The sequence below is a fragment of the Phascolarctos cinereus genome, unplaced genomic scaffold (assembly GCF_003287225.1).
Source record: "Phascolarctos cinereus isolate Bilbo 61053 unplaced genomic scaffold, phaCin_HiC Scaffold_9;HRSCAF=440, whole genome shotgun sequence".
NCBI classification, from domain to species: Eukaryota; Metazoa; Chordata; class Mammalia; order Diprotodontia; family Phascolarctidae; genus Phascolarctos; species Phascolarctos cinereus.
Genome location: NW_027556402.1, coordinates 240746936 through 240772684, shown reverse-complemented (window position 1 = coordinate 240772684; position 25749 = coordinate 240746936). Strand labels below are relative to the sequence as shown.

General features: G+C 44.3%; 1 protein-coding gene across 1 annotated transcript in view; it reads right to left on the bottom strand.

Annotated features, from left to right (window-relative positions):
• Positions 1-25749, bottom strand: part of HSD17B12 (hydroxysteroid 17-beta dehydrogenase 12) — a 142779-nt gene that overhangs the window by 36916 nt on the left and 80114 nt on the right. The window contains exons 5-7 of the mRNA XM_078148633.1: positions 22251-22358; positions 7857-7921; positions 6833-6877 (exon numbers count right to left, since the gene is read on the bottom strand). Of these exons, the coding sequence (XP_078004759.1) occupies positions 6833-6877; positions 7857-7921; positions 22251-22358 (218 nt within the window). The remainder of the gene's footprint in view (positions 1-6832; positions 6878-7856; positions 7922-22250; positions 22359-25749) is intronic.

Below are 25749 nucleotides of genomic sequence, written 5' to 3'. Positions count from 1 at the left end.
TTGGATTGAAGTGAGGGAGGGCTGTGCAAAGTCACCAGCCTCACTTTCTCCTCCCCCACTTCCAGATAGAGAGGTAACAGACTCAAGAGTGTAGATTGAGGTATATATATATATATATATATATATATATATATATATATATATATATATATATATATATATATATTTTTTTTTTTTTTAATGTTGTCAATATGGAAATTAGTTTTGGTTGACTATGTATGTTGGTAACGGATTTTATTTTTCTTGTTTTCTCAATGAAGGAGGAGGAGGGAGAGGTCAAAGAATGAAAATCTGAACGTAAAATTGAATTTTAAAAGAGCATTTAATAAAGTATCTCATGCTATTTTTGTGGGAAAAAAATGGAACCAGCGGGTTGGATACATAATCAGATGGCTTTGGAACTAAGTTGAATGGCCATACTTCAAGAAGTCATTGAACTCCAGTGGCTCCCTACCCCATGATCAAACATAAAATTCTCTATCTGGGGCTCAGAACCCTTCCTAATCAGGCCCTCTCCTGTTTTCCCAGTCTTCTTATGCCTTACTCACCTCCAAAGACTCTGAAATCCAGTGACATCAGCCCATGGCGGTTCCTCCCAGAAGACAATCCAACTCTTGACTGTTCATTTTCCCTAGCTGGCCCTCATGCTTGGAATTCCCTCCCTCTTCCTCTCTGCCTAATGGATGCTCCAGCTTCCTTCAAGTCCCGGCTCCAATTCCATCATTTATAGGAAGCCTTCTCAATCCTCCTTACTCTTTGTATCCTTCCTCTATTGACTGGCTCCAACTTATCCTATATATAATTAGTTTGTACACAGTTTTTCCCATGTTGTCTCCCACACACTGAGAGCAGGGACTGTGTTTCTGCCTTTCTTTGCATTCCCTGCCCTTAGCACATGTGGTGCCTGGCTTTTGTAGGCCCTTCAGAAATGCTTTTGGACTGCCTGACATGCAATCCAAAGACAGTTTGGAAGCGGGGCCTCTAGAGTGACTGAATATTTTTTATCAATGGTTTAGATAAAGGCATCAATGGCGGCATCTTTATCCACCTGCAGAAGACTCAAAGCTGGCTGATTAATATACCAAATGATAGAATCAGGAACTGAAAAGATTGTCATGAAAGTCTAAGAAATTGGGCCGAATCTAAGAAAATGTAATAAATGTAGTTAGTCTGACACTTGAGTTTAAGAAATGACCTTTACGGGGCAGCTAGATGGCACAGTGGTTAAAGCACCAGCCCTGAAGTCAGGAGGACCTGAGTTCAAATCCAGCCTCAGACCAAACACTTGACACTTACTAGCTGTGTGACCCTGGGCAAGTCACTTAACCACAATTGCCTTAAAAAAAAAAAGGATATGACCTTTACAAGTAAAACTATGCGGAAGACTAAGCAGCAGAAGTAACAGGTTGCAGTGAGACAAATTTGAGATCTAAGGAAAAATATTGGGGCAGCTAGGTGGTGCAGTGGATAGAGCACTAGCCCCGGAGTCAGGAAGACGTGAGTTCAAATCCAGCCTCAGACACTTACTAGCTGTGCGACCCTAGGCAAGTCACTTAACCCTGAATGCCTCCAAAAACAAAAAGGAGGAGGAATGGCCTTATGTTGGGAGGCTGCAGATTCCCCACCACAATGGGAGTCTTCAAACAGAGGATGGACGAGCACTGCCCTCTCAGGGAATTATGTTTTAGATGCTCATTGGGTCAGAGGCTGCTGAGGTTCCCTTTTAACAGAGTTCCTCGCTATCACTGAGAGAAGATGAGGTTTAATAGCAGCAGTCCTTCACTCACGTTTGCAGAGATATTCAGTGACACGAAGCCGCCGCTTCTCTTTTGTCCCTAATCCATGAGCTCACTCAACGTTAGAGCTTTACCATAGATCTGGCGGCCAGTTTGGGGTACGCGGTCACCTCTGTACAGATCAGAGTCCCTGTTTAGTAAAGTGGGGCGGCACGGACGACTTGTGTGTCTACGGTGTGTGCCTGAGTGAGGCACGTCAGACCCCGCACTTCCCGGGCACACAGGTTTAGGGCAACTGGGCACGATCCCACTCTCCCCAAATAAACACGATGACCAACTGTTAAAAAACACTGCCCCAATTCAAACAAGTAAGAAAAGAGTTGTGCCATTTTGAAGTCAAGAGTTTCTTAGAAGTAAATGCTTTTAACCAGTCCACAAGTAGATTCGTTACAAAATAATTTTTAAAATTCCATTATAATAGTGATCTGAAATCAACCAGGTAATAAGGGTGTTACAGTATGTGTTTGGCAGTAATGAGGCAGCAGCTCTCCTGGAAGTCACACCAGAGCAATCCAACGCACATTACCTTTGGAAGGCTGTATAATTTGAGCTCTGCGTTACTGGGAGCACAATTTGATTAGAAATTCTTAGAATCACATCTGTGAGGCCAACATAATACTTACTGCACAGGGGGCAGAAGGCTTAATTAAATCAAGTTGGTAAGGTGCTTTGAGATCCTCAGGTGAACAACCAAGAGCCCCTGTGTTGTCCCCTGTGTAGTTATTATAAGTCTTTGTGGTACGAGCAGTCCTCCCCCAAAGACCCCGCCCCACGTCATTCAGGATGGAAAATTTCCCCCTACGCTCTATAAAACAGAGAACATTCTTCATGTCCCAGCTTGTATTTCCTTAGAGAGCCTACCAGGATTGTCATAGACCTCCTGCAGTGAAATCCCAGTTTATCATACATAGAAAAGAAACCCACTTTTTAAAGGAAAAAAATAACATGCTAATTATTTATTTAAAATGTGTTTTTGGATGGCTTTTATTTTTACAACATTGGTGTTTCTGGGCGGTTTTCACCATTCCCCGCTGTTCTACACCCTCATACTGACCCCACCTCGGAATTAAGCAAAAACAACAGGAACAGTGGTGGCGTCAGAATGACACATGCACCACTGTGCTCCTGCAGCCCCACAGTCGCTGTCTCTACAAAGAGGAGGAAGACACATTCCATTATTCTCCGGCCTCCAGGATCATGATGCTTACTACTAATGTGCAATACTAAAAATAGCTCATATTTATAGTTTATTCATAACAAATCACATGTATATACTGCTTTTAGGTTTTACAATCCTGACAAGCAGGTGCAATGACTAAATCTTTACTTTTTAGATAAGGAAGCTGAGGCTCAGAGAGGTTAAGGGACCCGCCCACAGTCACCCTGCAGTAAGGAGGCGAGGTATGGCAGAACAAGACTGGTGCCTCGCATCCTCATGCCAAGGGCTCTGCTCTAGCATACCACACTGACACCTGACACGTGTGTGTGTGTGTGTGTGTGTGTGTGTTGTGTGTGTGTGTGTGTGTGTGTGTGTAGCCATAAGCCATAACAGATCACTCCCCATACCGATTCATTTTTTAGCCCCAAATCTTTCATTTGAAAACTCCAAGTAGATACAAAAACAATCTATATATGGCATTACCAAACTAGACATTACTCGGATGAGGTAATTACTCTAATGAGGTGTGGCACAACTGATTTTTTCCTAAAACTTAGCCATTTCATCCACAAAGACCTTTCAAGGTGTCACTGTTTAAGTTTATACCAAATACTGCACTTTCCCCAAAGTGTCAGCATCTGTCAGATTTGTGGACAATGCCTTAATTTTCCCAACGAGGTTCTACCATATTTTTGCTCCCACATGAACCCTTCACCCTAAAGATTTGGACCACCCATCATTTACTTAGTTATGTCTACAGCAGTTGACATGACTACCACTGAACAGATCTTTCATGTCAAGCTAAACATGTCCCCAATGATTCCAAAATGCACATCCTAGTGGATCAGAGGATTAATGGCTGATTTCAAAATGAATTAAACAGGAAGCATGATACTAAGTCAGTATCACATGCAGAAAACATCTCTTTAGAAAAAAGTAATATGATATTGAAATTTACTTGTTTACTATGAGAATCACCTTAAAGCCACAAAAGGGACGGAGCCTGATGTGCATTTCTCTGAAACATCCAGGAGTCAATTGCTGGGTAGAAGGCCTTTCCTCCCACCCACTGCAAGTCTCCCATGGTGGATTACCAAAGGGCTCCCTCTGCTGGTGCTCTGATGGCACATTCCATGCCTTTTGCCAGACTGAGAGCACCCTCAGTAAACACATATTTCATCCATAAGAGAACTGAAACATAAACCCTGTAAGGCTGCTAGGGACAAAACGGTAGCACAGAATGAGGTCCTCAAAAGCAGCCTTTGCAGGGACTGCCTTATGCCCACAGCACAAGGATCTAAAGAAGATGGATCCTGTTCATTTATACCCTACACTTTCTCTGGTGAGAGGGTAAGCTACACACTTAAAATCTATGTATGTTCAAAACTGTGCTAAAGTCTCCCCTAAAATGCAATCACGTGCCCAAGACGATCATTCAATGCTCAAGAGCCGGACAGTCCAGACCACTGCTCTGGGCCCTGCGTGGGTACAGGCACCACTGCTCTGTCCCTGGGGTCCCTGCCCCTCTTTGGCCCCCAGCACTGCCCTCCAGCTCTCTCATCTGACCAAGCCCTGGCCACTAGACCCTCCTCCACAGCCACAAGTTCTAGTTGCAACCAATAGCTCAGCCAGAGGTGACAATTACTGACCTAGTCCATCGCCTAGTCAATCAACCAACAAACATTTAGTAAGCCCTTACTGTATGTAAAACACTGGCAATATGAACGAATGACTGACAGAACAAATGGAAAAGGACTGATTAAGAGCTTACTGTGTACCGGCTCTGTGCTAAGCAGTGGAGACATGAACGAATGAAAAGGGACTTATCAGAAGCTTACTGTGCTAAGCCCTGGAAATGCAAAACCAAACATGAAACGACCCCTGCTCTCAAGGAGCTCACACTTTGCTAGGGGGAGGAAATGCGTCCACAAGTACACAGAGAACCATACAAAAGCAGCACAAGGCTGCTTGGGGTGCAAGGGGAGGCTGGCAGTCAGAGAAGACTCCATGAAGAAAGGTGGTGCTTGCACTGAGCTGTGGAGGCAGCAAGGGATTCCACGAGCTAGAGCTGAAGAGGAAGGGCATTTCAGGCACGAGCGACAGCCTGAGCAAAGGCAGGGGGATGGGAGAGTCGGGAGGGAGGAACAAGGACCCTCGGGCCAAACTATCACAGGTAGCTAGACAGCACAATGGACAGAGCACTGGGGCCTGGAGGCAGGGAGCGCCAAGTTCAAATCCAGCCTCAGACACTTAGTAGCTGTGCCACCCGCGGCAAGTCACTTCGCCTGTTTGCCTCAGTTTCCCCATCAGAAACAAGGATAATACGAGCACCTCCCTCTCAGGGTTGGATGCTAGTGGCTAAAGGTTTCTGGCTGCATAGTCCTCAAATAACAGGCCAAGAGAGTATCCACATGGGCCAAGGAGGCCACGAACCCGGTGAACTGGCGTCAGTCCCCTGTGCCATGCTGCAGACCCTGCTGTTTGTTTCCACGGCATTTGCAGGTCCAGTGTCAGATTTCACAGAGAGGGGGCAGGCAGTTCATAGGCAATAAATCCTAAGGAGAGATCCCGGATCCCCAGGTACTAGATAATCTATTCAGCAGCCAGCTTCCTACTCCCCAAGGGAAAACAGGAGAGCGCTGGGAGCACACCCTGCTATCCCACACTAGCAATCAGGCCAGAGTTTGAGAACAGCCTGACTCCACAGGCATTAAACCTTCGTTTAAATGAGGTGTTATGACTTCATTACCCTCAAGCACTACAGCACTTTCTACAATCTGCCTTTTTCCTCCCCCCCCACCCCGCCAAGTACCCCTCCTGTACCACCTCCTGGCATGGAAGGAGCCCAGACTGGCCGTGCACAGGCTCTGGAGGCTGCTCACTCAAGGACCCTCCTAGCCAGTTTCAGGGAGGCACATCAGCCTAGGAGACACAAGTGATAAATATTTCAGGCAGAGAAACCCCTGCAATTTTCTTTTCTTTCTTTTTTTTTTGGCTAGACAATGGGGCTAAGTGACTTACCCAGGATCACACAGCTAGTAAGTGTCATGTGTCTGAGGCCAGATTTGAACTCAGGTCCTCCTGACTCCAGAGCCGGTGCTCTATTCACTGCTCCACCTAGCTGCCCCAACCCCTGCAAACTTTCAAAGACTGTCAACTATGTCTCAGTGGAGTGTTGACCTGCCAGACACACTCACAGATCGTTGAAGGACTGGATTTCTTATGAATTTGGAACCAGGTTCTCTCCCATGACTCCAATTTCATGAGATCGTATAGGCATTCTCAATGACCTGTGGCAGTAAGCTCTCTGAGGGCAAGGATGGCAGTCTACTTCTACGTCCCTAGGGGTTAGCCTCGCGCCCTATGGCATTGTAGATCACTTTATTTGCTGAGTATCCATCCATCACTAGTCCTGCACGTGAGGGAGCCCTGAATGACCTCCTCTTTGTCCTCGGTAGCTCCCCCAGCCTAAGTCCTTAGCCTAGAGCAATGATATTCATCTTCAGCCCAAGCCTGGTCCCCACGGCCTTCACACCCCAAGCACTACTAACACCAGTTGACCCCTTGGTTATGGAGTCCTTTGGGCAAGGATGTGAATAACTCAAACTATTTCTTTTCTTTCACACTGGTATACCATTTAGCACGTTTCTTGGCAGACCTGCCTTCCTGAGTATATATAACTTGGACCAATATTAAAATTAACCAACGTTCTCTGACCACATCTCAGCAGGGCAGCAGGAAGCAAAGGTCTCTGAGGGCATGGTACAATGTTACCTACCTGTCAATGATAATGGGCTCTCATGAACAAGGTGAGATTTTGTACTGTTTTCAAACAGGACTTAAATTGAAAATATGTATTAAGAAACAAACCACTTACCCTACAAACAGAGAAGATGTTAGTGTTTATCAATTTATTGATAATCTGCAAAAAAAAAAAAGGAGACATTACTTTCCAAGTAGTTCACCTAATGACATTACAGATCTACCGAAGGTAGAAAAGATGTTCTGAAATTTGCCGAGAATGTGAAGTCCTTAAAATGAGGGCAGAAATGAGTGAGAACAAAAATAAAGTGTCCTAAGAACTCACATTTTTGTGGTATTTTACGGTTTATGAAGGGTTTACCTCACAGCTACCTTGCATGGAAAGTCAGTGGAACACGTATTATTATGCCCTTTTAGAGGAAGCCAAGAATAAGGCAGTAAGGAGAGGTGGACAAAAGGTCCCAACGCCACTCCCTGCTGTGGCTGACTCCCCCACGGGTTAACGCCACGGCTAGAACAGTCTACTAACGTGGTGGGGCTGACTTCATCAGTCACCTGGGAAAAGCGCTACATGCAGTACTAGGTTTCTTCTTAAGTCAGAATCGTGTAGCATCAGTTAACTCAACAAAACTCCCTGGACCTCAGTTTCTTCCTCTGTAAAATGGAAGGAGAGGCTAGTCTTGATGGCCCCTGAGGTCCTTTCTCTACTGTTATTCTCCCTTCAAATTACAGCGTCCAACTTCAACAGCGCTTCTCCGACACTTCTGCTTATGGTACAACATGATCCGTGACGTGAGGATCCCAGGGAGAGTCAGAAGACTGGGACGCGTCCTTGGGCCTGGAATTCTACCTTCTGCCCCCTTTGAGAACCACTGACTTCAGTGGGCCCATTCAACTTCAACACAGTTACCTTCACCTGAAAAAACATGGGAGCCCTCTGCAAAATGCTCTGAGGCCCCCCGAGAGTTAAAATAAGCCGTTCCCTCATTGACATGTTTACACAGTTCTTACTTAAGGGAAAAGCATAACCACATCGAGGAAATCATTTCTTCCATGTTAATGCCAGCTTGACTGTGTCTGTCCTACCACTAGAGAGATTTGACATATTTGTTTTCAGAGATGTTTTAAGAATAGCTTACATCATCCAGGTCTGGAATCTCCAAAAAGTATTCGGGATACTCATATGACATTCCCACATTGTTCACTGAAATAAGACAAAAATATTAGTTGTTGATTTGCTGTCATGTATTTTAAAGATTCTTGAGAATGACGGAATGAAAAATAACCCTCTCAAATTTGCAACACATAGAAGGAACCTGAAACATATGCTAGCAAGCTAATTCTTGGTGGATCTTCAGACTACTCTAATTTCCAACTAAAACAATCGAATCTTTGAATAGGATGAAAATTCAGTGTTTACTGCTTCATCTTTAAACGCAAATGTCTGTCTTTGTCATTTCTTTTACCAAAGAACTTAACACTTTTCCAAATAATCATCAGATTTCTGGATTATCAATTACATTCTTGATTTGTGCTTCATTTACCTTACTGTACTTAACTGAACAATTAAAAGACAAAACCCATACTGGGTACAGGCAGCACCCCACCCCCAACTAACACTGCTGATTCCTTGAAAACCTGATATGAAGTGAAATGTGACAAGGCTTAGCACCAGTGGTAGGTGCTTAAAAAAGGTTTATTGACCAACCGACTGAAAATAGGCAGTTAAGATTCCCAGGAATGAGGTTCTGAAGGGTTAATGTTGTCAGCTAAGCAAGGTTCCTCCTACTGGGGGATCTGATATCATGTATGAATATCTTTTTTGTAAGAACAATGTAGTTTGGGGCAATAGGATGTGGAAGATTCCCTCTAACTTCATCTAGCATCATATTAAAGAGTGTGAGTAGCTAACAGAAATCTAAACAAAACCTAGTAAACAGAGAATTATCAGAAAAAGGAAAGTTTAGACAGATAAAAAGACAATGAAATTGTGAGCTAAATGTTGGTAAAGGAAAACTTGCCACAGAATCCTGTTTGTAGCAATAGTAGTAGTACTAGAAGACTCAGCAAAGCATGATGGAGGAAGCCCTGCACATGAAGAGAGAAAAAGATCTGGGACCTGCCTCCATCTTGGTGGGCAAGACATCTGAGATCTCTAAACCTCAGTTTCTTCATCTATAATCATCTGCCTTCCCTTCCTTTCAGGATTGCTGTGAAGATCAAATGATCAAACATAAAGAGTTAAAGCTGGGAAGCAACCCTGGAGGTCCAACCCTCTCATTTTACAATTGGAGGAAACTGAGGCACAGAGAAGTGACTTGGCTGAAGTCAAATAGCCAGTAAGTGGCAGAGCCACGATCTGACCCCAAATCTAGGCCTCTTCCCACTACTCAACCCTGTCTTCTACAAAGGAGATGGCAGGAACCCAGAATCATAGATTTATAGTTCAAGTGACCCTCAGGCTCTCAATCTAGCCCGACGCTAAGGCTCATCAAGGTTAAGGTCACACAAACAGCAAGCAAGAGAGTGGGGATTTGAACCCACTGTAAGTCATAAACATTAACCTGCTGGTGGTGCTACTACCCCCAAACCAGAGCACATGGAGGAACCCCAGGAAACAGTTTTCATTCACCTTTATGAAAGTCACTTGTATCCAGGCTCTCTAGAATTTATTTGCAAAATTAGGGTAAAAATCTTTGGACAGAACCCTGCCTAGAAGTCTGCAAGCATAGGATGACAAAAGATAAAAATGTTATCCAGGCTACTTTCCCAAGAATTAGGAGAAATTAAGAGTTTCTAGTCCAACTGGGCTTTAATTTTAGTCACGGAAAAGGGTTCTCCTCCCAAACAGTCTCTGAATTCAGCTCTGGAAGAGCTACATCCATACCACACTATAGAGAGCTCCACTACAGGTCAATTACAAAGGCCATATGGCCAAGGCACAAACCTGGGAAAATGCTCCTCCTCCCTGTCTCTCTCTGCTTCCATTTTGTCAGCTGTAAACATAGAGAGCTGATTCAAAGGGTCAACATGAGGGCTATCCCAGAAGCCTGAATGACTCTTGTGAAAAATATCATCATGTAGATCTCCCTCATGCAAACAGTACAAGGAGAATCCTCCTCCATCTGCTAAGTGGTGACTCCCTCCCTACCCTGAACATCTGCCCGCAGGTCAACACCTTTACCCTCCCTCCTTACAGTCAAATCACTCTGTCTTGCTCCCCTGAACCCAGAACCTTTTTTGTACATTACCAGGTTCCTCTGCCACATGCACAGGAAAACCTCTCCTTCTGAAATGTCTTCAGAATCAGAAGCATTGGCTGCACACTTCAAGCACAGCACCTGTGTGAGCCTGGGGCAGCTGTTCAAGCTCCCTGGGCCCTCAGTGCCTCATCTACCAAAGAAATGGTCTACCCCGCATGGCCTCTGAAGTCTGAGTTTTTAAATCAATGACCCTGCCTTCGAGGAGCTGTAATTTTGCCTGTGTGAGCACTCTGCCCAACTCTGCCAATCACAGCAGCTTGGCAGGTGATTGTCCCAAGCTACCTGCCATGCTTGAAGAAAGAAAAAGCAGGCTATGGTGGGCCTAGGGATGAAGCACTTCCCTGAATTCCGCTGAGCTGGCCCACAGGTAACCAGTGGATCATCTACCGCCTCAGCTTCAGAGGTTGTTATTAGATGTTTTGCAAACCACAAAATAATATAAAAATGTTGGCGCGAGCTCAACAACTCCTACTACGTGTGCCTTGAATACAGTAGGGGTTTATTTTCTTCTTTCCGACTTCCCTTCCCCCTGGGAGGAGGAACCCTTGTAATAACAAGCTTAGTCAAGCAAAATAAATTCCCACGCTGGCCAGGTCCAAAACCCCTATATGTTTTTAAAGCTCAAAAGCAGTGACTAGAATTATGCAGCTTAAAACCTGAGGCATTGGCTAGGTTTTTTTTAAAAACGTCCCTCATTGAAAGATGAGACAAACAAGGCCACATGGGATAAACTGTTGCACAGATAGCTCATGACACAGCAGGCACTGGAACCCTGGTCTCCCTCTTCCCACACCAGGGCACTCCCACAGTCCATGGAGACTTGGCTGGATGCCATTTTCCATGCTGAATGTATCCAATAACAGATCAGCGCTTCGGAGTGTTCTTCAGAAATCTAGCAAAGCCCAACTGTTGCCTGCTTCCTAAATCCTTTCCCCAAACCACATTATGCACCCACTACGTCTTGCAAGAGGCAAGCCCACTGCAGTTCAGAATAGGGACACTAGGTGGCAGCAGGAACCCAAGAGCGGGCAGCTGGTTCGCCAGGGGCACCAGTAGGGAAACCAGAGGGGGCGAAGGATGGTGATGGGTGTGCCAAAGAAATATTGAGATTATAATTCCAACACATTGCTCGCTGAATCTCGTGTCAAGGCGGGTGTGGGCGGTGCCATCTCAGTATATTCTGGGGCTCATTACATGAGGATTCACCATACGCCCAGCGAATCTCACAAGTTGTTTTCACACCATTTGGATTTGTGAAATCTCTTCCCCGACTGCAAGCACTTAAAATGAACAGAGGAAAAAATCCAAAAGCTCAATGGCTGCTTCTCCATGGTTTGTAACGTGGGACCATCAAAGAACTCCACTCCGAGGCTGCTTTCTTCACTGAGCTTTTCATGATCCCCCCAACTACTCATGCCCTCCCCAGCCTTGGTCACCTTGTATTTACTTGGGTTTTTTTTTTTGGTTAGGCAATGGGGCTAAGTGACTTGCCCAGGGTCACACAGCTAGTAAGTGTTATGTGTCTGAGGCCGGATTTGAACTCAGGTCCTCCTGGATCCAGGGCTGGTGCTCTATCCACTGTGCCACCTAGCTGCCCCTTGGTATTTATTTTTTTACCTATCACTTCTACATATAGACGTTGTTGCCTTAAATAGAGTAAAGTCTCTATGAAGGCAGAGGCCGTTTCCTTTTTTGTTACTGTATTCCCAGTGCTGGGCACATGATAGCCCTTAATAAATGCCTGCTGACTGCCTGAAGAGGGTGGGTTACTGTTCAAGACTCTGGCGACACAGCTTTCTTCCCAGCACTGGCTTCTTTATCTTGCCCCCTTCAAAAACAAACACTTCTGGACCATCATCTTATACATTTATTAATCTGGTCATTCAACAGATATCAAGGGCCTGAAAGTCTGGTTACAGGCATTGTGGAAGACAGGAAGATGGCCAAGACCTGGTCCCTATCCTCAAGGAGAGACAGGAATCAACAAGAATTTATGAAGCACCTACTATGTGCCAGGCTGTGTGTTAGGGGCTGAGGACACAAAGACAAGAATGAAACAGGCCCCTGCCCTCAAGGAGTTTTCACTTTAGAACAAGTTGACAACTGGTAGAAAATACACTAGGAGAAATACAAAATGCAGGAGATATTCAAAAGAAGGAGAACTTCCTCAACTTCAGAGTTCAGGGAGGAAGGAGCAGCTGAGCTGGGCCTTCCACATTAGTCAGGAATCAGACTAGTAGAACGGGGGAGGAGGTAGAGGCAGGCATTCTGGGGGAGGAAACCCCAAGGCCACCCAAGGTATGGGCACTGAAACACACAGAGCCAGGGAGCTTTCATACACTATTCCTCAGACTTGCCCCAATATCTCCTCCATCATTCCTGTCTCACATGAAAAGGTAGCTGCACATGTACCTTGGAGCTCGGTCCTTTCTGTTAATTCCAGCAGACTGCAGTCTCTACCATCCTCACTCTCCCCCTCTCCAACCTCCAATCTTTCCCTGTCTACTGACTTCTTCCCTGCTGCCTACAAACACACCCACGGCTTGCTCATCTCCCCATGGCCACTACCTCCTGTCCTGTATCTCTCTTCCCCCTCCCTGCTCCTCGAGCAAGCCCTCCACATTAAGGGCCTCCATATTTTCTCTTCTCACTCACTTCTAAATTCTCAGTAATGTGACTTCTGCCTCATCATTCAACGAAAATGCTCTCTCCAAAGTCGCCAATGATCTCCTAATTGCCAAATGTAATGGCCTTGTCTTGATCCTCCTCCTTTTTCTGCAAGCTCTGCCATGGCTGATGGCACCATCTTCTCTCGCTTTGGTGACACTGTTTTCTCCTGGTTCTCCTCCTCCCTGTGTGACCATTCCTTTTCCTGATTCTTCATCCAGGTCACGCCTGTTAACCTTGGATGGCTGCTGAGGCTCTGTCCGGGCCTCTCTTCTCTTTCTCCACCATCTTCCTTTGTGATCCCTTCACTTCTTATGGGTCAATTATCTCTATGGAGATGCTTCATAGATTGAAATATCCAGCTCCAGCATCTATCCTCAGCTCCAGTCCTACCTGTCTTTTGAACATCTCAAACTGAATGTCTCATAGTGTTTCAAACTCAACATGTCCAAAACAGAGCCCACCTTTAACCTGCAGAAGCCCTCCCTACTTTCCTACCACTGTAGAGGGCAGCACCATCCTCTCACTGACCGACCACAGATGGGGTCATTCTATTCCTCATTACCAACCCACACCTTTGGAATTGATGGTGTGACATGGGAGACACTGGCACAGGACCGCCCAGCCTGGCGTGCCCACATCAGGGAAGGTGCTGTGCTCCATGAGCAAAGCAGAATTGAAGTAGCTCAAAAGAAATGTGAGATGCGCAAATTTAGAGAATCCACCCCCAATGTTCACTTGGACTATCTGTGCCTGACCTGTGGTAAAGCATTCAGAGCTCATATTGGTCTGATCAGCCACAGTCGGGCACGCTGTCACTTGACTCTAACACAGTGATGCCATCTTGGTCCTCTCTGAGAACAAAGACAATAACCAACCACTCACCCCACTGGTTATCTGACCTGTTGTAAAGCTCATCATTGCTACCTTTGCAACATCCCAGTTTTCTCAACTTGCACAGCCACCTCTCTGCTTCAGACCCTCAGTACATTTCACCGGGACTATTGCAGCAGCTTTCTAACCGGACTCCATGCCTCCCAGCTCTCCCTATTCTAATCCATCCTCCCCTCACCTACCGAAGGATTCTTCCTAAAGCACAAGTCTGACCACATCACACCCAGCCTTGATAAACTTTGCCAGTTCCCTACTAGCTCCAGAATCAATCAGAAATTCCTCTGCCTGGCAGTGAAGGCAAATGACCTGGCCCTTCCTCCCTGGCCAGTCTTCTTGCTACATCGGCCTTCTCGGTGCACTACCCACAGAGGACGCCATTTCCCACCTTCGTGTCTAGAGTTCTCTCTCCCTCCTCTCATTTGCCTCTTGGCTTCCTGGGTTTCCTTCACTTCTCAACTCATCCTCCCCACCTTCAACAGGAGGTTCAATTCTGTTTTCTTTCCACCTCCAACTGCTCTCCTAATGGCTTTTTTCTGCGCCATCCTTCGATCTCACTGTATGTATAGTATAAGCACAGTGATTTCTATATTGTCTCCCTCATTAGAACGAGGTCCTTGAGGTCAGGGGCTGTTTGGGCCTCTTTTTTGGGGGGGAGGGGGGCAGGTGTCTCCAGCACTTAGCACAAGACCTACGGCACAACTGCCTAGGTCTGGTTGGCTGGACAGCAGGGAGGCATGAAAGAAATGGGCAGGTTACAAGGCTGGAAAGGGGGGATGTCAAACTAAGGAGGTTCAATTAGCAAGCCATAAGGAAAGACTGAGGGAAAGAGAAGGCCAATATGGCCTTAGGCATAAACTCTGCACAATAATATAAACTTCTGCCCCTTCAGAAACGTGCAAGTACTCACTAGTGCTATGATTCATCTACCTATCTAAGGCTGGGCCAAACTAAAAGAGGAGTGGAGATAAGATGGGATGCAGCAGGCCCAGGAGAAGGGACTAACAGGAAAGGACAGGCAGGGAATAGCAGGTGGCCCCCAGGCAAGTGGGTAGTGTTGTCAGAGTCAGAGAGGAGGGAGGCCAGGAGCCACACTGCACATGTTGTACACTGGCTTCTACTTTCTCGTAATCATAAGCTTCAGACAACACCGATGTAGTGCTCAAACCGGAAAGCACACTAAACTTCCAGCTAACTCTAAAAAGGCTCCAAAATGTTCTAATGGTGTCATTCTTTTCTATTTTTTAAACCATTCTCCTTCCTAGTCTTTTTAAATTAGCAAGGGCTAGGAGATTTTTTTGTTCCTGCTAAGTTCACTATCAAAACCAGAAGCTGGGAAGATAATGACATCCCATCAGAGCACGTGGGTTTTCCCTGGTGCTCAGGGTGGGGGCAGAGGCAGAGAAGAGTGAAGGACCAGAGAGTAAAGGTCTGTTTTCAAACAAACAATTTCAATCCTAAGAGCTGAGGACAAGTATACCAAATGCCCTATTTGCACGTTCCTCTAATTCAGATTCTTGCGAAACAAACATGTCAGAAGGGCTATAGAAATGTTCTTGAAGCCCTGATGCCTTTCAATATATACTAGATATGTCAAATTGTTCTTCTTCATTCTATTACTTGGTTCACGAGATCAAGTCTAAAAACACAGGATTTCCATTTCAGTCACCTTTGAGACCTATGCTAACCTAGCCCCAGCACTGACCCATCTAGAAGACAGGAGGAATTCGAGCCCAGGTAGAGTTTCTTCATTAAATTGATTGAGAGGAGGGCAGCGAGGTGGTGCAGTGGATAGAGTAGCAGTCCCTGAATCAAGAGGACCTGAGTTCAAATCCAGCCTCAGATACCTGACACTAGCTGTGTGACCCTGGGCAAGTCATTTAACCCCAACTGCCTCACCAAAAAAAATTAAAATAAAAAATAACCAAACAAAACAAAATTTGATTGAGAGGGACTAGAGAAGAAAAGCTTTATCGTATAGCTCATTCTTCTCCAGGCTTGAACTCAGGACTTCCTCCCCCATCTCCCAGAAATCTATTCATCTTGGAAGTTCATTCCAGCCCTTGAGTCACCACATGGGAAGTAGCCTCCTCCCATCTGGCCTCTACCTTGGCCTGGAAGGCCCCTCCTAAGGAGGGAGCCCAAGCCAGCTATGTCTTCATTCTCTTACAGGATGCACTCCAGACTTTTTCTACCATGCCCCAGATTGCCCTCTCCCCTACCTTTCATCTTTTTTTATGTATTGTCTCCCCTCATCAGAATGTAATCTCCTTGAGGGCAAGGACTGTCCAGCTAGTATTTATGTTCCCAGTGCCAGATAGAGAGTAAGCATTTAATAAATGCTGACTCAATTTTTAAAGCTTAAATAATTTACTTTTCATTTACCAGTGATCAGTGTAATTAAAAAAAAAAGTCAGCTGGATTAAGAGCAATAAACTTTGGGGGTTAATGTACTTGCCTGATGTTTTTTAAGACCATGGTAAAAATAGATAGGTGAAGTAATTACCAAAATGATTCAGGTGAAAAACCCTACTGAAGAGAAAGCAAGAGGTCTGGAGTGGGATTCCCCAGACTGCCTTGCTCTCTTCCCCTTCCTTTGCCCCTCCTCCACTTCTGCCCTCTTCCCAGGCCGAGTTGCTCCAGCTGCCTCCAGTCAGTGGAGATCAGGGACTCCAGCAAAGAAAGGCGCTGGTTCTGCTTTCTCTTATTTAACATATTGCTGCAGCTAGCACATGTTCATAGTCTGACAGATGATATTTGGAACATTATGCAAAACATTTTGCAAACTTTACAGTTTTCCTACATTTGTGAGAATCAATTTCTAAATAAAAAGGAGTTTACAAGGCTTTAAATTTGCAGTGGCTTTAATCAGAATCTGCAAATTGAGGCTGAGTCAGAAGCTACACAATAGAAAATTTCCAGTATTTACTTCCAAGTTGCTATGTATTCCCCATAACAAAATTAAATGCAATTGGCTATGCACGAACTTTGCTGGGGTGAAGGTGGTGTGAAGAGGGGTGGGGAGAGCGAGATTGGATCAGATAATACAATGGTTCACACCTCAAGGAAAGACTACTTAGAACATGAATTATGGGCCCATTTATAGCTGAGGTTACTGCTACCTTTGTAACCTTAAGCAGGTAATAAAGAACCTCCTTTCTCTGGATCTCAAGTTTCTTACAACTAGATCATTTCTAAGATCCTCACCTTTCCCAATCCAAATTCAATGATCCTATAAATTGATTTTTCTTTTAATTTTTATTGATATAGTTTATTTTTTATTACTTTGCCTTCCAATATATTCTTTCCTTCTAGTCCACCTAGATAGCTATCCTTTATAACAAAAAAATATAAAAGAGGAAAAAAAAACAATTCAGCAAAACTAACCAAAATCCATCAAGTCCACCAATCTTTCTTTGCCGTGACTGGTGAAGGTCCACCTGTCCACACTCATGATTCTCTTCCTTGGCAAAAAAGGAAAAGAGGTACCTCCTCCTAGCTCCCTCTTTTATTTTTTTTGGGGGGGAAAGCGGTGTAAGTTGGTCATTATAATCACACAGTATTCAACTGTGATTTTGCTATGGATTGAGAAGCAGACTGAATAGAGAACTACCCTTAGGCAGAACAATGACCTGGGTTCCAGTGTCAGGTCCAACAGCCTACCTGGACAAGTCACTTAACCTCTCAGTGCTCCAGGCAACTCTGGAAAAAATGAATTGCAGAGATAGTGTCTAACTGCACAGATGGAAGAAGTTTCCCCACTGGAGAATCCCTTATCCCAGTGAAGTTACAGGCCCCATATCAAAGCCCCAAGAACTGTTGTAAATTAGAGGCCGAACCTGGATCAATGCTATTAGCAGCCAGAGATAAAGCCAAAGTGTCTGCATGTTCTAAGTACCTTTTTGGTTTGTTCATTACGTGCGAGAGCCAAACTCAGGCTAGACTTTCATATCCTGACACTAATAAAAGGGTACGACAGCCTAGACCAACCTTCCTAGAAAGCATGGGCCCATGCTCCTCCAAAGACAGAGAACCCAGTTTGCCATATGCTGCATTTACAATAAAGCCACATGTCTAAGCAAGAGGAGGCTTCTTCAAGAGGCGGGGCAAGGCAGCTAGCCTGGGGCAGACCTGATGGAGGACTTAGCTTTCCCTCCTTGATCTACAAAATGCAATATCATTACTGGAACAAGTGAGTGGAAGGAATCCCTCACAAGTCATCCCCTTCAATCCCCTCAGGTAACTCACTATCCTTCCTGTCACTTGTGGCTACCTTGGACAGGATTTGGACAGTTCCTATCCCTATCTTCTCTTAACTCTTCTTTTTGGAAGGAAGGGATTGGCCTCTGGGAAGACTAATTGGAAAAGAGGAAGAACCAGGCCCTTAGCCTTTTAATTTTTTTTTTTTGGGGGGGGGTGATGGTTATGTTTTTTGATCTCCAACAGCACCAGACTAGCACAGTATCTTTTTGCATACTAAGGCCTTAATAAATGCTTATTGAATGGCTAAAAGCAAAATTTTCAGGCAGGGGGATGTGTCTCAGGGCAAAAACCTCCTTTCCCACCTTCAAACTCTTTCTCCCCACTCTCTTTTCCCAAACCATCAGGGCAATGGAGCTGTTAAGAGCCACCCAGTCCTGCTCCCTCTTCCTCAAGCTCCAAAATGATCTCAGCCTTCTCCTTCAATCAAAACTCATACCCCCTCAGCCAATGCTTCTAATTTCACTGAGGGATTAAGAGAAGGGTTCTTAACCTGAGGACCAGGGTTCATTTTCAGAGAGTCCATAAGCTTGGATGGGAAAGAACTTGCATCTTTATCAGGACTAAATGAAAATGAGCATTTCCTCCAATTTTTTAAAAGCATGATTCTTCAGTTCCACTTCCCCAGACTGCCAAAGCGGTCCAGGACACAAACAAAGGCAAGAACACCTCGCACAGGGGGTGGAGAAGAAGACATGGACCAGAAATCAGCCCATTTCTGCCTCAAGGTTATCTATATGGCCTACCACGTGGCAACCAGCCTCTCAAAGGCTCATCTTCATCTCTAAACATGAAGGTGGCTGAACTAGATGACAGAAGTAATAAGAATAGTGGTAATAATAATAATAATAATGATGATGATAATGATGATACCACCTACCATTTATACAGCACTTTAAAGTTTGCAAAGCACATTCCATGTTAATTCATTTGCTCTGTCTTTCCAAAGAGAAACGAAAGTCCTAATAAAAGATACAGGAAAAGGCTATCACTGGTATATTTCCTATTCAAAGTTTCCTTGATGTGAGATCTTGTTCCCAGTGGGAGGGATCCCATAGCCCCATGGCCTATTTCAGGTGGTGATGCCTAGATTCTTTCTCAATGGCAGTCTCCACTTGCGATGTATGTTATAGAGAGTTTTCTTGCTCAGGCATGGACTGAATTCCACGCATTTTGTCCCTCAAATCTGAGGCTCTGTGACTTTGGAAAGCTATTACTTTAAACCTGAGATGTCACGACTGCACTGACAGCTGTGTTGATTGGTTCAAAGGCCTTTAAATGAATATTGGCCTCTGTTAACCAAACCTGAAGACAAAAATGTTGTCTAACATTCAGAACAAATAGGTAGAAAGAGGGCTAGATTTGGGTTGAAGCTCTGACTGTGGGCAACTTCCCTCATCCACCTCTCTAAGCATCAGCTCCCTCATCTTATAAAATGAGGGGGTAGATTAGATAATCGATAAGGGTACTTTCAACTCTAAAATTTAGAATTTTCTAGATGACTTTACCTAAGCAGGCCTCCTCTGTAAAATGGGACTAAAAACTCAGTCTACCTAGCTCTCGGGACAGTTGTGAGGAAAGTGTTTTATAAAAAGCACTAGAAGAGTGAGCTATTATTAATAAGCTCATTTTAAACTGTGCGTAAAACTCATTTGATCTCATCTTCCTCAACGAAAAAGATGCACTTATCCATAAGATACCCTGAGACTCACTCTCCTTTGCATCCGCGTGAAGGAAGAAGCTGAATGCCTATTTCTTTTATTTAATAATCTCAAGGACACCAATTCTCAACCTCAAGTTGTTGAGTTAGGCTGACCTTCCATCACAACCCCTCTGATTCTCTGCTGCTTTTCTCTGCATCAACTTACTGAAAATAATGTCACTCTCATAAGCCTGCACACTTTCCATTTTGAATCTGAAAATACCTACGTGCTTCATTCATCACTCACAATCTGTTTGCCACATATCACAGTTCTCTCAAAGGGCCAGGCTGGTCCTTAGACAAAAGTTATATGGGTTCTTGCTGGGTCCAAGCTTGAAGTCTGTCTTGTCCTGGACTTGGAATCAGGAAGATCTAAGTTCAAATTCTGCCTGAGACACTTACTAGCTGTGCAACCCTGGGCAAGTCACTTAACCTATCTGCCTCAGTTTCCTCACTTATAAAATGGGGATAATAATAGTACCTGCCTCCCAGAGTTGTTGTGAGGATCGCATAAGAGAAATTCTGTAAAGCAGACCTTAAAGCATCACATCAATGCTAACTGCTATCATTACTATCATCATCCGGCCTTTGTTTGAAACCTCTCGAGAGGGGAGGCTGACTATACCTCCATACACAGCCTGGTCTATTTGAGGAATAGTTTGAATGGTTAATAAGTTTTCTTAGAGCCGAAATGTGCCTCCCTTCTCTTTCTCTACCCCTGCTCTTCTTTCTGCCCTTTGCACAACTCTTAACTATTAGGAATCTTTCCTCTTACATCAAGGCTACACAGCCCCTCTCTCAATATTTACAAGTTATGTGAGCAAGAATGTATCATTTCACTTCAATCGAGTTCTCTCCTCAACTTCCTCATCCACTGAATGGAGATACTACTTTTATTAGGCCTGCCTCAAAGGGTCATGGTAAGGCAAGTGGAGCGTCAACCTCAAAGTGCTACATAAATGTGAACTAATATTCTAAGTCTACGAAAGCAACTTGAAAAAAGATGACGTATCAAGCCAATGCAAGGTATCATCGGCATCATCACCATCACCGTCCTTCTCCTCCTCCTCACCATCATCATTATTTCCACCTGTGCTTTTTCTTGTCTTCCAGTCCCCAGTCTCCATGGCTGGTCTGGAAGCCTGCATGGTAAAAAGTGGCTATTAACAACAACGGATTATATAGCTACAAGGTGGTAAAATGGTGCACTTAAATGGGGTCAGGGAGCCCTGAATTCAAAACTTCCCTCTGCTTACTCACCACCCGAGTAACCCTCACATGTCTCTTAACCTCTCTTCATCTCAGTTTCTTCATCTGTAAAATGAGGGTAACAATAACACCTACCTCTTACTATAAAAAGCATTTTGCAGGGGCAGCTAGGTGGCCCAGTGGATAGAGCACCGGCCCTGGAGTCAGGAGGACCTGAGTTCAAATCTGGCCTCTGACACTTGACGCTTACTAGCTGTGTGACCCTGGGCAAGTCACTTAACCCCACTGTCTAGCCAAAGAAAGAAACAAACAAAAAAAGCATTTTGCAAAACTTACAAGCATTACATAAATGTTAGCTATCATCATCATCATTATTATTATTATCTTTACCACATGATTAATACTCATGCCTTCTGAAAGGATTATTAAAGAACGAAGGCTTAAAATGAGGAAATGAAAGTTTAGTTGCCTGCTCTAAACAGGCTCTCTGCTGGTTTCCTCCCTCATGTTGAGTCTTGCTCTCAGCCTCCTGTCCCTGCCTCTAGTTCACCATCACCTGTAGAAGGGGGTTGAGGGCCACTGGCAGAGGAATGTCTTAAACTGGCTGGGTACATCTGGTTGCTGCCAATGAAAGAGGAAGAGAAAGTCAGGGGATCTGCAGAAGGCAAATTTCTCGCCAGGTATTCAGTGCCCAACCCATGGCTATTACACCTGCACCAGATTTAAGCAAACAAATAGCTAAAGTTTTGATGCCATCAAGGACTGCGGGCCATAAATGCTTTAAAGTAACACATGGAAGCCAGTGCACACAAGGGAGCCCTTTGGTGCTCACACAGTAGGGATAGTGGTACGGACAGAGGGTTAGGCGTGAGGCAGAAGGGGCAAGAGGACTTCTCGGGGTCAGGATGAAGAGCAGAAACTACTGCAGATTCCAAGATAAGCCTTCCTTTTGACTTTGAAAAATACAACGCCAATCACATGTGCTAAGGCACCGGGGCCTAGCCTTAATTGTCAGAAAACTGCACATCAATCCTGGGGGATTGGCCAGCCTCTGGGGGCCATTAAAGAGAAGAATGCACTCATTACAAAGTCCATGACATTTCAGATTCTGCAGCAAGGAGGTTCAGAAAGGAGGGGTACTTCCTGTATTCTGTTTGGTGCTTCTTTCTACCTGAAATGCCCAGAGTGCAGGGAATGGCCCCACAGACCTTGTCATTCCCTAACAGTTTCAGGAGTATATGCTTTGTCTAATGAGGTGAGATACTAAGGAATTAAACCAGAAACAGGGACTTACATTTTTAAAAAATGGAATGAAAATAAATAATAGGGAAAACACTCAAAATGGCAGAAAAGGAAAAGTAGATTCATATATGAATAACACTGAAAATTCATAATAACCTCATCTATTGTGTTTATGAGTTTACTCCATCTCCTTAAAAGTACATAGACAACAGTAGTGTTTTACAAGCTGGTTTTGTACTGATAAATGCAAGGCAAGTACGTGAAAGATGGAATCCAAGAAATGTGCCAAAGACACAGACCTAAAACGCCAATCCGGAGGCCTGCCAGGTCTGCCTGGATCTTCTCATAGATATCAAGTGATCCAAAGTCAACAGCAATCGTCTTGGTTTCCACTTGGAATTTTTCTCCTAAAAAGGAACAAAGAGAGAGATGTTTAAAAAACATGTGTGTGAATTAGAATTCCAATTTGGCGACGCTTTCTCTTTAAAAATTTTCAAACCGGATGTGGTTCTTGGAATGTGACCCCAGGCCCTGCCCACCTTACCCCCTGTGAGACCCTGACTGAGGCACTGAACTCTGCTGTACACCTCAGTTTCCTCCACTGAAAAGTGAGACCTTAGACTCAAGAACATCTGAACTCTTTTCTCCTCCAGCTTTAACACTGGGGCCATGACTTTCAGTACCGGAGGGAAAGCCTAGCAGAAAACATAAAACAAGCGGCTAATGGTAAGTTGCATTTTCAACAGTAGCACGACTCTATGATTGTTATTCAGTCATGCCCAACGCTTCAGGACCCCATTTGGAGTTTTCTTGGTAAAGATACTGAGCGGTTTGCCATTCCCTTCCCCAGCTCATTTTACAGATGAAGAACTGAGGCACACAGGGTGAAGTGACTTGCCCAAGGTCACACAGCTAGTAAGTGTCTGAGGCTGGATTTGGACTCAGATCCTCCTGACTCCAGGCCCAGTGCTCTATCAAACTTCGCCACCTCACTGCCCATCATGGATCTAAATAACCCACAATCAATTATGCCTTTTGTAAAATGATGATAGTGACATCTACTTCCAGATCTTTAGATAAACTGCAGGACATAGTAAAAGGAAAAATACAATTGACATCTAAACATGTCTGAAATACCGCGGGGTTTGAGGGTTTTAATGAAAATTTGAGATCTCACAATTTCAGTGAGAAATTATCCAGTGGTTGGTGGGGCATGCGGATGATCACCATGCATCCATACTTACAAGCTAACAAAAATGGTGACACAAAATATGACCTTACTCTCAGCCCTGAAGTCCGGATAAGAGTTAGCAGTCACCAATGACCTCCTAAGAGCTTTAGAGAAACCTCAGTGAAGACAGTCATTAACTAGTCAGAGAAAGGGCCTCCAAAGCAGTGATCTACATAACCAAAGGTCCCAAAGTTCCTCCCTAGGACTGACGAGTGCCCAATCAACAATCAGGAAGCATTTATTAAGCCCTCAGGAGCCGTGAGGGAGAGCTGGACACAGAAAGAAAAGCCTGGACCTTTTTTCCAAGGGGATGGGCAGTGACGTTCAATGAAGCATGTGAGAAACGCACTCCTGCAAGCCAACTAATCACGGAGACTTCCATGTTGGTTAGCTATATTTAATAAAAGCAAGTAGACTGGAATTTGGTTATACTTTAAATAATATGAGTAAATCCCTGCTTCCTTAAAAAACAAGTTGGGGGGGAGGGAGGAAGGAGGAGGCAGACATGGCAACTCTTTTCACAAGATGCCAGATTGATCCACATGGGAGGAAGCAACTCTTATCGAAAAGGATTCCTGCCTTGAAGTTAGAGTTGGATCTCGGGTAGAATCAAGGACAAGAAATAACCCTGGAAAGAAAATTTTGCAAGGATCTTGAATCAGTTGGAGTAGGAAAAATAACTGATGCACAAAATACTTTGCCTCAGCTTGAAGACATAATGACTGCCTTAACACAAATGATGTATTCCTACTCATAAATTGGAAGCTTAAAAAACATGAAGACAGCATATCTTTTTAGAGTCGGGAGTGTAGAGGAAAACACAGGGACTGGGTCTTTGAATATCTTTCGCTCCAAATCACAGAAGTCACACCGAATCTCAAGAGTCGGAAGGGACTACCCAGGTCATCCAACATGGCCCCCAGAATTCACCAGTAAAGAGCACTGTCCTCACTTTGTCTGCAGTCTCCCAAGAAAAGCAATGAGGAGAGGTTGAAGGTGATGCCTTTTATTAAACATAAAGCTTTTGAGTTGGGAAGAAAATAATAAAGCAATCTTCATAATGGTTTTAAGAAAAGCAGAGTATCTTCCCAGACAGAGCTGCTAGGCTGACACTTAATATGAATAAATTTCTCCCTAGTAATAATAACTATGTACTAACCAAGGAAGCAAATATACACTTTTATAACCTACTAGATTTGGTGGGCATACTTACATTTTCAAGACTTATTTATATACAATGTAATCAAAGAACTAAGGATGTTATGGAATCATGAACCTCAAAGAAGCCTCTCTATTTGTTCTTATATCAAGAGGAACATAATGGCTTCTAGAAGAAAGTAGTATGGCCTATGTCTGCATGATAATGGGGATTCCAAACTCCTTCTGTTCCCCAAGCTTTCTTTTGTCTGGCTTTCTAGGTTACAAAGTGCTTTCTTCATAGCAACCCTGTGAAATAGAATACAACGATTATTGTCATTACCTTGATTTTACAGATTAGGAAACTTGAGGCTCTAGAGAGGTGAAGTGATTTGTCTAGGATCACACAACTGCCAAATAGCTAAGTGGGACACACAATCAGGTCTCTGGACTACTATTACCCTTGCCTGGTCCTCAGGAGGTTGGCGATCTGGTTATCTGCGATTTGGAGACTCATAAAGGGAGCAGGAATTACCTGTTTATAGAATCCTATATAGCAGCCTGCAGGCTACCACACAAACTTAGGTACTCGATATTTTTGAAGACGTCTTCATCTTTAAAAACAAGCAAACCATCTACTGCCTATTGCCCAGGCTACTGGAATAGCCTAGCATTCTACTGCTTACAATGTAGCCTGTGTATTAAAATGAGATTCATACTCTAATCATGGCTCTACCCCTGATATTGTGGGATCCCAGCCAAAGCACTTCTCTCTGGGTCTCAGTTTTCTTTTCTGTAAAAGTAGGGGAAAGAGACTAAGCTGATCTCCCAAATCATTTTCAGCTTTAACTGTCATAAGCTGCTACCAAAAGCTTGAAAATGGGCACCATCCTCTTCTCATACAAGTCTACTTGGATCCCGTTTTATAAAAGCAGATCTAGGCTGGGCATATGCCCAGAAGAAGGCAAAAGACAGGGAGAAAAAAAGTCCCCATGTGTGGCATCACCAAAACATCCACAACACTTCTGTGGCAGCACAGGCTTGGAACCAAAGCAGACGTGGGGTGGCTAAACTAATGATGGTATACGAATATAACAGAAGCAACGGATATGAAGAATTTATAGAAGACATGGAATGACTTCCATGAACTAATTCAGAATGAAATAATCAGAACCAGGAAAACAATACGCCCAATGATCACAACACTGTGGCAAAAACCCTCAGGAAACTGAATGCTGTGTAGTTATAATGCCCAGCCCCTGGGCATTAGGGAAGGGATGAGGGAATGTATACCGCCCTGTCCTTTTTTTGAACAGTGGTGAGGAGGCTACGAGTGTGAAATAACTGCATCCACCGGCAGATGTGTTGGTTACTTTGGCTCAACTGCTCACAAAGAACGTTGTTGTTGTCCAAGCATTTCAGGCATGTCT